At 37.9% G+C, this 12,589-nt stretch overlaps 1 protein-coding gene across 1 annotated transcript in view; it reads right to left on the minus strand.

Moving 5' to 3' along the window:
• Positions 1-12,589, minus strand: part of Isha (Insulator su(Hw) mRNA adaptor) — a 407,431-nt gene that overhangs the window by 271,862 nt on the left and 122,980 nt on the right. Inside the window, exon 6 of the mRNA XM_090379842.1 lies at positions 7,288-7,452. Coding sequence (XP_090235968.1) covers positions 7,288-7,452 — 165 coding nt within the window. The remainder of the gene's footprint in view (positions 1-7,287; positions 7,453-12,589) is intronic.

The raw sequence follows: 12,589 nt of genomic DNA on the forward strand, positions 1-12,589 counted from the left end.
CATAATAATGTATCCAGCATTCATCCACTATCACAAAAAAAAAAAAAAAAATCAACATTCTCTCCACAAAGCCCCAACAACTGTGTGGAACACTTTTTCCTGTGGAGATTCTGAGAAGGTATCAACAATCTCAGAAGCCTTGGGTTGCCACCTTAGATATGTGCAGGACCTTGTGCATTATAGTGCAGACAAATTAACGACTAATGTTCCCTTCATCTGCTTTAAAATCTATAGTCACATTTTGTTTCCCTTTAGCTACAATGGCAGGGTCTATGGGTGAGATGGGGCTTGCTTCTCTTGGACTGAAGGTTCAACCATTACCATCAAATAAAAGTGGCACCAAGTTTTCTTTCTCTCATGATGAGTAATCCTCCCCATTGATTTGTTTTGTTTCTTTTCCTTACAAATGAAATTTTATAATGGATCAGACCTCAACCTTCTACAGCATACTACCTCGATGTATTCATGGCTCTAGTTCAGTAGTTCAGTTAGTTCTTTCAACTCGTGCAAGTTGAAAATAAATAAATAAATAATTGGATAATTTCCGTCAGTGTCGATCCACCATTCCCAACACACTCCATTCAATGCCTCCTGTGGTCTTCCATCAAAAGGATGTCAGAAGCATTTTGACGAATCTTGATGCTAAGAAAGCTCCAGGTCCCGATGGTATTTCTCCACTTGTTCTCAAAACCTGTGCTCCTGAACTTACTCCTATTCTTTGCCACCTTTTTTCACTTTCTTATTCCAAAGGTGTTTTTCCTTCTGCTTGGAAATTTGCTCATATCCAGCCAGTTCCTAAAAAGGGTGACAAATCCCTCCCATCCAATTATCGTCCCATTGCAATTATTTCTACTCTTTCTAAAGTAATGGAGAAATCAATTAACTGCCAAATTTTAAACTACCTAGAAACCTTCCGTCTGATCAACGATCGCCAGTATGGATTCCGTCAGTGTCGATCCACTGGTGATATTCTGGCTTATGTTACCCATTTATGGACTAATTCAATGGAAAGGTTCGGTGAAACAAGTTAGTTATTTTAGTTATTTTTGGTTTTTAGGAGCATTAGCAACTAAGGCCATATTACTCCGGGATATGCGGTGGTCATTCCTGACCTTTCCGCATCCTCTGTATTTGGTGGTGACGGGCTCGAACCCTGGTCTAATCAAGAAGCATGTGCTACGCACTGCTGCTCCTTCCCACCTGGCTACGGAGGCGCCGGTGAAACAAGTAGTTGCTCTTGACATCTCAAAGGCTTTCGATCGTGTTTATCATAAAGGTCTTCTAAACAAGCTTCCATCTTATGGTTTGGCAACTGTTTTTAGTAATTGGTTATCCAGTTTTCTCTCTGATCGCTCACTGAGGGTGATGGTAGATGGCTCTCTGTCTTCTAATTTCTCCACTAATGCCGGTGGTGTCCACCAAGGTTCAGTTCTTTTCCCCACTCATTTCCTCTTGTATATTAATTACCTTCTTCCATTGACTGGAAATCCTATCCATAGTTTTGCCGATGATAGCACATTGCATTCCACTTTCCATTTTGAGAAACCTTGTCCTGCTCAAGCAGCTTCAACTTCTCGAAAATCTGCTACCAATTCCTTAAATGTCGATCTTCAGGTAATTCTCCAGTGGGGCAAAGACAACTTAGTTAATTTCAACCCTTCTAAAACTCAGTCTTGTCTTATATCTCACAAAAAGGATTCTTCTGCTCCTATGCTTATCTTTAGTGACACTCCGATTTCTAGGCAAAATGATATACAAATTTGTATCTCTTTTGGGGATTACCCTGACTTCTAATCTCTCTTGGCACAAGCACATTACAAATATTGCTTCTTCTGCATCTAAAAAACTTGATTTTCTCTTTCGCTCTCGGCGTTACTCTTCTTCCAAACAGCTGCTCACTCTGTATAAATCTCAAATCCGCCCTGCCATGGAATATTGTTCCCACATCTGGGGTGGTGCCCCCAAGACCTCTCTCAGGCTTCTTGATTCCATTCAGAAGAGGGCAGTTAATTAATGACTCATCTCTAACAGAGTCTCTCCACTCGCTGTCTCATAGACGTACTGTTTCTGCTGCATGCCTCTTCTACAGATACTTCCATGGGCACTGTTCTTCTGAATTAGCTTCTATAATTCCTGCTCTCTTTCAAAACAGTCCGAATACGTGCCGCCACCAGCCAACATCCATTTATTGTCGAACTTCAAACTCACAGAACCAACTTTTCATCTTCCTCGTTTATTCATTGAACTGCCGTTTTCTGGAACAACCTTCCTTCATACGTATTTCCTGAAAATTACAGCCTACAGAAGTACAAGTCCAATGTCAATAAATATCTTCTTTCATTTTCTCAACCTCCAATCCAAGCACGGTACTAAGTACTATAGGTTCTAACACCTCTCGTGTTTGGGGTTTACATAAAAAAAAAAAAAAAAAAATAGCCAATGAACCCAGTAAAACAAATAAATATGCGTTAACTTATGAGACTTAGTACTATGTATGCATATACAATACTGAATCCCTAACTAAAACATTTCTAGATGAGGATAAATACATATTGACTGCCTCTTGTGTTATACACAAATATAATAACTGCATTCCCTGTCTGTTTTAAATAATCACAATTTCCCTGGGGAATTTGCTTCTCATTTAGGCAATAAAGAAGAATTCAGACTGAAATATATCACAAAAATGGATTTATACATGATGGGATGCCACTGAAGAACAAATGATGATGCAACTTACCAACTAGAAGCACTAATTGGAGGGAAACTCTAACCCACCATTTGGGGTGGGTGGATCAATCAAAACACTAGATTTAGTAATTCTTGGATAATTTCCTAAATTCATCCATTTTCCTAGAAATAGTTGTTACAATAGTTGTTGTAGACTGCAGGACTGAAGGTTCAACCATTACCACCAAATACAAGTTCAAAAATTAAAATTACATTTTTAAAAAAAATTGTTTGTTTAAAACATGAATTTTTTTTTTTTTTTTTGCTATAACATCAAATTCTTTTATGGTGTATCCTCTTATTACAATACATAAACTATAAACAGTACATTTTCGATAATTTGTCATTTTACTGGTTTCCTTTACTGGTTAATTATCAAAAAAAAATTATCAATAAATGTTTTGTTCAGTAAATGTAATTGTGTATTGTACTTAATAAAATTTTACTATTACTTTTACATGCAACAAGATATGGGAAATGTAACACACTAAAGAAATCTAACTTTGAATTTTTTTTGAATATGGCCTCTGTACGGGAAAATGTTGGACACCACTGCAGTAGAAGGTGAGCCAGAGCCCATTGGGAATACCCCTTGATCTGCTCACTTTTGACTAGAGCAACTCCTCCGTATGTGGGACAGGTGGTCGGATAGGTTTTACCAGGTACCACTAAGTTGTAGAATGCTTTAGCTCTCTTAATTCGTGCTGCAACACTAATTGCCTCAAGGCCAGAAATGCGAACAGTGCATACCGAGTTAATTCTCTCCTAATCCGTTCGCTATAAGAAAATTTCTTCACTCAACGGAAACTATTTTAAATGTAACTTCCAAGGGGAATTCAAAATAATTCACTATAAAAGCACTTCGTTAAATGTCTGACTGAGTAATTTAGAATTATAAAAACGATTATACAGTTTTATATAGTAAATATCTTAACAATAGACAGTAAAAAATGCAAATTTAGTTAAATAATTTTAAACTTATTTGAATAGTAGGTAAACATGTGAAAAAAATTTACGGAATATTACAAATTTCGAAGTGCACTGCATCCAAATGTCACACGTCACTGTTAATAAAGGTGCCGGTACGCTGTACCGTTGCGTACCGTCCCCAAAAAAATCACTGTATATATACATATGTATGCATGTATGTCCGATGAGTCCCATTTACAGTTATTTCGAGTGGATCGGAGGGTGCATATCTGGCAGAAACCACACGAAGCTATGAACCCATCATGTCAACAAGGAACTGTTCAGCCAGGTTGAACGGTCGGTAATGGTCTGGGGCATGTTCAACTGGCACAAATTGGGACTTCTGGTACATCTAGATGCATCTCTGACAGTCCAGGTTACTTGTTCATCCTTGCAGACCATCTGCATCCCTTCGTGGTCATCGTGCACCCACAGGGCAATGGACTCTTCCAGAAGGACAATGTCTCCCCCCACAGAGCCGTGGTGGCTAGAACATGGTTCGAAGAGCATTCCACAGATTTTATCACCATGGAATGGCCTCTCTCCCCGTTCATCAGACATGAACCCTGTGGAACATCTTTAAGATGCTGTGGAAAGGTTATTTCAAGCTTTGGATCCTCCACCCAGAAATGTGATGGAATTATGGGCAGCAGTGCAGCAAGCATGGATGGAAATACACACGGAATGCTTTCATGAACTAGTGGACTCAATGCCTCACTGTGTGACCATCCTTATCCGGTGATAGGTGGGCCTACCCTTTACTAGGTAGGTATCCTATGATTTCTGTCCACTCTGTATAGTGCACAGTGTTTCTTATCAAATGGCACCAGGGGCTCCCCTTAACTCCATGTTACAATATAAACTCTGTAAATGAGAGTATGTGGCCCCAAGTGGGATCCTACATTGCCTGTTCAGTGCCACATGGAGAGAGTACAGTAGAGAATAGATATAGTCTGTGGCAGGGGTGAGCCCTGGACTGCACCTTAGCTTGCTAGTGAGGGGCCCCTATATATATATATATGTTAAAAAAAAACACACTGGAAATTTTTTATTGGAAAGGGAACACAGAGATGATAGTTCAAGCATTGGAGAAAAGGGGGTGAAGATAAAGGAAGTGGATGATAGGAAGACTATCCACTTAGAAATTGGAGGTTAAAGGGATAGAGGGGCAAACTGGTGGAGGGAACCCACCCTCCTCAGGAGAAACTGCCAAGAGTAGTAAAAAGTGATAGGTTCTACCAGGCAAAAAGGTTGGTATGGGAGGTGGGGAAGAGAAGTAGGGAACGTAGGGGTGAAAAGTCATAGGGCCAAGACACTATGTGTCGGGGAGGGGATTGCACTACGGAGAGTGCTTCTCCATTTTATGATTCCGCCAGCCAGACCAGCTGCAGCATTTATATTTGAACACCATCACATCTCAACATATTTGAGCAGCCACTGCCTCAAAGTAAATAATAGCCAATGTAGTGAAAAGTTGAAAGAAGGGTAATGTAAGTTTGCAAACAGTCAGGTAGGTCAAAACAAACTAAAGAATAGAAATCAACAATTCTTAGAGAAAGTAATGAAAGTGAATCAAATAAAGTAACATCCTCAAAAAAAACTCTATAAGTGTGTCCAGGGTGTAAGAGCTGCACAGCATGGATTTCATGGCAAAGGTAGCTCACAAACTCCATATCATGCCAACCAAAAAAGTCCTACAAATTGACAAGTCACTGTATAGGTCCTGTGAAATGCAATGGCAGAAACTTCACAATGAATTAGGTTATCTGCATTTCAATGTTTTGATGCAATTTAAAATAAAAAGAAATCAATATATCTAAACTAAAAACAAATTGTGACATAATGTGAATTATTTTGTTTCTAATAATGAAGACAAAGGTATGCTTACAGTGCAAATGAATAAACAAAATTAAGTTTATACAGATGTGGTATTCTGCCAATTTCTTATCCCTTTCAAAGTATTCCATTACTCAGCAAAAGTTGAAAAATACAGCATCACAGTCAAGTGTGGATGCAGAAAACATCATCTAATGCAGTGTATTGTACCTGCAATCAAGTTTAATGGAGATGAGGGTGGTAGTGAAGGCTGCTTCACGTGGTTTGAATTCAGATTGCTGGTTGCAGAACCAGTAACCACAGACACCAAGTCATACATAGACATCTTGGATAATAGTGCACATCTGCTAACATTTCTGTGAAAATAGGTCTTGCAATTTCCAGCATGATAATGCTCCATCCCAAACTGCAAGCAATATAAAAGCCTCTTTTGAAGAAAAGAAGTCAAATAATTCACCAAGCTAGTCCAGACCTGAACCCAACTGAATCTTGGGTTCTTTAACTTAGAAAATTATCTTTGGGATGAAGGGAAATAAAAGATCAGGGTACAGCTAATATGTCCTCCTTCTACAGTTGAATTAACAAGTACACTAAAGGAAGAACAGCATAAATTTCTGCTAAAAAGAACTAGTCTAGAATGTTCCATGGTAAGTTAATACTGACATTTCTGTCAGGAAGAGTTTATATATACAACAAATTTGATGCTTTGGAATTCTGCGGGCCATCCACCTACTTTTGTTTCATCTAGTGATCAATCATTCATTGACATTACCTTACCAAATTCTACACTTGGTGTGGCTATTTCAAAGTGGAATGTATGTACATTCCACTTTGTCAGGGCACATCCTTAAATAACATCAGCAGGATCATGGTTCATGGCACCTGTTACTGCAGGAGTGTGTCAGGTGGAACCATTTATCCTGTTCAAGACAGTCTCAAAGAGGGGATGATCAATATAGGCTCCCCTATCTCTATTGATGGTATTACATTCCAAATAGTAAATCCACAAGCTCTCGAGCCATATTCAGTGCCAAAACCTATGCAAATGATCAACGATGGCATTACCTGGAGAAATTTTATGGTTGTCCTTCCAGAAGTGCTCAGCCACAACAGATTTCCCATAGTCTGTAGTCTCTATTGCTCTAGTATGTTTCCCCATATGATCTTTAAACCCACATTCTGTCTCAGCATTCTACACATGGTGTGGCTATTTCAAAGTGGAATGTACATACATTCCACTTTGTCAGGGCACATCCTTAAATAACATCAGCAGGATCATGGTTCGTGGCACCTGTTACTGCAGGAGTGTTTCAGGCAGAACCATTCATCCTGTTCAAGACAGTCTCAAAGAGGGGATGATCAATACAGGCTCCTCTATCTCTATTGATGGTATTACATTCCAAATAGTAAATCCACAAGCTCTCGAGCCATATTCAGTGCCAAAACCTATGCAAATGATCAACGATGGCATCACCTGGAGAAATTTGATGGTCGTCCTCCCAGAAGTGCTCAGCCACAACAGATTTCCCATAGTCTGTAGTCTCTATTGCTCTAGTATGTTTCCCCCATATGATCTTTAAACCTACATTCTGTCTCAGCTAGCTGTAGCTTCAACTTTAATCAAGGTTTTAGCCAGCTGAAACACCACCTAGAGAAGTAGTGATGTTTATTGATTTATTTGGCTGGAGCAGCAAAAGCTCCTACCATTACTAATACTAAGTGCCAAAACTAAAAGGGGGAAAAAATTCTCACCTTGTTAAATTTTACAGTATTCTCTTCTTGAGGTTTATTTTCTGTTGATTTTGGAACAAGTAGCTGAGTTGTCAACTGTTGAAAATGAGTAAACAAGTTGTTATCAGATGGAGGCTGGCTGCCACTATCTCCTTCTCCATATTTCTCCATATTTACTGTTGTTGCCTTGAAAATAAAAATGCACTATATATTATTATATTATATATAAAATGAATATTATACTTCAATTCTTTCGACATCTTAAATGCATAATTAGCTTTTTAAAATTAAGAAAAGTAATCCCAATATGTATGAACAATTTTATAAAGTAATGACTGCATGAAACTCAATATGACCCTTAAAATCGGAAGTGTGTATTACAATTAGAAGCTTCTGATCAAGGCATTTATATTTTTAATTAATTTTTTTCTCTGATAAATATCACTCCAAGCACTATAAATATGCACCATATTTATTCAGCACTTGGTAGTATTATTTATTTAAAATTTTGTAACCCGGTAGCTACCCCAAATTCAGAAGACTAGAAATGTGACCATTCATGAATATCATTTATTTTTTCTGGTCATAATATACTGCTGACTGCTGTAAGAACCTAAAAGTAACAAACTTTATTCTTGTTTAGACAGTAATTTAATATCTTGCATAATTATGCAGTACGTGATACTATCTTATCTTGCTCCTTGAATGGGCTTTGCTAATACAGTATAAGTAATTTAAAAACTAGTAATTAAATGTCTATACTGTCGTTAAGAAGAATAATTACAGCTTGGTGCACAAGAGTTGTGAAAATGGGAATGTTATATCACATGCATGTGCATATAGATTAATCTTTAAGAGAATTTATTTCACCAGAGAGAGAGTTTTGCATTCTCTGATGGCTTTGTTCAAAGAGGGAAAAAAAAAAAATAATAATAATAATAAATAAATAAATAAATAAAATAACTATAAATTTTCACCCAGCACAATTTTCTTTACCAGTCTCTGTAGATCAGTGCTTCAGTGCTATCTAATGACAATTTGTAGAGGTCCATAAAAAGTGGAAGGGATTTTTCAAATACACGTAAATGACAAATTATGTCATATAACATTGTTTTTGTAAACTAATTACATACCAATGGCTTGTAAAATACCACCACCTAGCAGGACACAGCGCCTAAAATTTTCACTTAAATTTTAACCAATTGCACCTTTCTCTGGGAATGCCACACTAACAAAACAATAATCTATATAAACAATTGAATCCTTTACTGCTTGTCCTTTCAACAGTGAGTTCACCAAGCATGTATACAAGCTTGGGGCAGAGTTTGTTCATGAAATTCTGAATTCCATTAACACATAACTTAATATTTAAAAGCACTTTTATAAAAATTAAAACTACTTCAAGTATAAATGCTTTTAAATATCAATATTTTTTTCTTATTTAGACTTGAATGCTCATTATTAGACTGAAATTACCATCAGAAATAAAAAAAAAAATAAATAAATAAAAAAAATAACAAAATAATTGTAAAAAAGCACTTTTCTTTTTAATTATTGTTATTAATAGTCGCAAATTATGAAAGGAAGCAAGCGTACACAGCATCAGCGCACGCACACACTTCATTTGGCCATCCCTTCTGATAACACATATCAACAATATTTTAATTAGGGTAGGAGAAATGGGGCTAGATAAATCTATAGACATGCCTTACCAAACAGCTTTCCCAGAAACCTATTTACAATGCTGTACCTGAACAATATTGATGTACAATTATATCAGATTCCCTCATAAAGGGTCAATTTGTTCTCAATGTATATGTTCAATGAATAAAAAGGTTGTGCCGATTCCAAAGATCCAACTGATGCTTGTAGGTCTGCCATGAAGATTCAAAATGAGTAGAAGTCTAAACCAGAAATTATAGTCAACAATGAAGAAGTCAACTTTTCTTCAAACGTGGACAGTCCCAACAGCGCAGCAGTTAACAGTAAAGTGGAATACTTCAGTCAGTCTCCAAGTACAGTCCCTGGAACCATAATGACAACACCGCATCACAGATCATCCATTGAGGAAGACCACAATACAATCCAATGGGCTCATTGCAGTGGTCTAATCCCCACTGGAGCCCCAATTTCTCCAATCCAAGCCTGCCTGAAAAGTGTCAGTGGGCTCCTCACCAACTGCTCTGAATGACCTACTATTAGTGGAAGGGGCATCTGAAGGATGCATTGTGGGGTTCTTTACAAGCCAGTGTTCACAAGGTAGATGCACACCTATAATCAGAATGGTACCATTCATCTTGCATCCACCCTGTTTACTATAATAATATTCCATTCTAATGTAGCAAGTTATGACCTTTTCAACTGTCATTCAGGATCTGGCTCATGCTCCTCCAAATGCAACAAGGTCCTCCTCCCAAATAGTTGGACCACAAAATTTCAAAGTGCATGAAAATCTTCTTTTGTACTAAGCTTTGCTCACATCCAAAAGTAAGGGAATGGAGATTAGGATCTTCTTCATTAATTGTCCCCTCGAGTCACAATACTCAACAGATTTATAGAAAAGATAGTTCCAATCTTCCAGGAGTTCACAAGTACATAGAGTATGCTCAGTAATTCCAAATTCTCTTAAATTTGCAAAAAAGGAACCATGTCCAGTCAAAAGATAAGTTGTATGAAGACTGGGATTAAACCAAGTTGTCCACTGTTTACCATCATAAAAAATTTTTTCATTATCACTCCTTTTACACAATTGCTCCAAATTTCTTGCCACTGTTTTATCAATTCTGTCCACAGACGATTCCTTTCCTCTTTTTAACTCACATCACAATATATTTCAAGTTAAACACAATTATATGGCAGCCCCTTGCTTAGATAACTCATTAACAGAAACACCAAGTGGAAATCCTGTGGTAGACAACCTGTCAAAACTTGTAGTGCAGCAGCAGACACAGTTCAACAGGCTACACACGTCTTCAATAGGATAGATGATTGAATTGAAAAGATCTCTTGCACATTGAATTTCTACAAAGCGGAGCCAAGATATGTGATGCATTATTTCCTTGTAATTCGAGCAATCATGCCCACAAACTTTCAAATTTTGACCGCAATGTATATGATGTGGGTTATGAAGTGCATCTGCCAGTCAATCGTCACTTCTAGATATTTTAGAGTTTTAACTGATTTAAGACTGGATCTCCGAACAACCCTTGGATTCTTTGCCACTGATAACTGGCCCCTGAGTAATAAGATTTTACTCTCTGTTTTTGAAACTTGAAGTCTGTGCAGATTGCACCAATTCTGCAGCTCTGATAAAATGAAATTAGAATGCTCTTCCAGTTGTGATCAAGGTTCACCCTTCACTAAATAACCAGGTCAGTGTATGCTACCATAATTACATTGATATAGCTGCATTTCAGCCAACCATTTGACTAGATTCCATATTGTAGGCCCAAATATGGATCCTTGTGGGCATCCCCTATGAACAATTCTAGTAACTGACCCAGAATTAGACTTAACAGTGACCTTCCTGTTGATGAAGTAATCCTTGATTTCCAAATAAATCAGAGGGGAATGTTTTGCCTCACATAACACAATTAAAACTATTTGCCAGTTTACTAAAAAAAAAAAAAAACACTCCCAAAAAATCAATAAAGATACCTAAACAGTATTTATCCTGAGATTGCTGCACTAGAGTCACTAGCTGCCAAATTGCATCATCCATTCCTGTGCCTTGAGTGAAACCTTACTGTGCATCTGACAGAATGCTATTTTTGCAGACATATGTCATTATTCTGACAGCCAACATACATTCACAGACTTTTCCCAATCCACTCAGCAATGCTATCAGACAGTGTTAGAGAAAATCCAATTCTGGATTTTCAAAAATGAATCCAATTCTGGAGGCTTCGATGGCGATTTCAAAATTAATTTCAACAATGCTTCTTTCCAAATATCTGGGGAAGTCTCATCTCTCAAGTAGGCATTATATATAGTAAACAGATATGCTGGCATAACAGGAAAACTTCTTTTAATTACCTCATCCTCAACCAGAACCATACCAGGACATTATTATTATATATATATATATATTTTTTTTATGAATCACCATTTACAACTCCTCTGTCTGACGGTGCTTATTTCTCATACCCGAGTAGTTCTCATTAAGCAACACAATACCTTCATATGCTGAAATATTAGTTTCGTTCTCATTGTGATGGTTCAAATCTCCCACAAAATGGTCCAGTATTAGTGTTATGCTTTCCTCCCAACTATTCCTTCTTACAGATGTGCATTCAGGCTTCCAAAAGGAAGCCTGAATGCACATCATACGATTTTCGCACGTGGGCACAGAAGGTTACGTGAGACTGGTTGTTTTACGAGAGGTACCATGAATCGAGAGCGAACGACAAGGACGCCAGACAATGAGGAGAATGTCCTACGTCTTGCAGAAGGCAATCTGAATATGAGTACTCAAGCGATAGGCCAACGATTGGGTATTTCCCAATCCACTGTATGAAGGATACTGTCAACAAACCAAATGAGTTCATACCATCTGCGACGCGTCCAATCATTGGAGCCTGCGTATTATCCACTCCAGAGGACTTTTGCTACTTGGTTTCTTCAACAGAAATGGTTCGCAAATGCTGACTTCCAGCGGGATCGCTGTTCACGCGACCTCCCGTTCAACGTCCTCTACCGCATGACGAAGGCATTTCAGACCCTGCAATGCTATGCGATTCGTCTTTGTGCCCCCTACACCTCCTGCAAGTTTGTCGCACTGGTAGTGAATCACCCTGTATACAAAACAACAGCGGGCCCAACACCGAACCCTAGGGGACTCCACTAATAACATTAGTCCACTAAGAGCAGCGTCCATTGATTACCAGTCTCTGTTGTCTCCCACTCAACCACCCTTTTATCCTTTGCGGCAGTAGCAACTTGCCCTTAATAGCGTACTGCTCCAATTTGTACAGTAGTCTTCCATGTGCAACAGTATCAAAAGCTTTCCTGAAATCCAAGTATATGATATCAAAATAATTTTTTGCATTCGGTTCCTTTGTAACCACATCATAGGATCCAATCAAATTTGTCTTAATAATCTTATATATGTTAATATTAATTGTGTATTCTTTCATACCATCCAGTCAGGTACCCACATTCACACAAACATCAGTCATTCTTATTTGCCATATACTCGGTCACTCACTACCACAATGCACAGTCAATCTCATTCACCATAATTCTCAGTCTTTCTCTTTCACCAAAACTACTGTTACACATAGGGCTTAGACCCTGTCACATTCATTCCGCACACAGTCAAGTC

This window comes from Mastigoproctus giganteus, chromosome 8, assembly GCF_048544385.1.
Source record: "Mastigoproctus giganteus isolate SK-2022 chromosome 8, ASM4854438v1, whole genome shotgun sequence".
Classification (NCBI taxonomy): Eukaryota; Metazoa; Arthropoda; class Arachnida; order Uropygi; family Thelyphonidae; genus Mastigoproctus; species Mastigoproctus giganteus.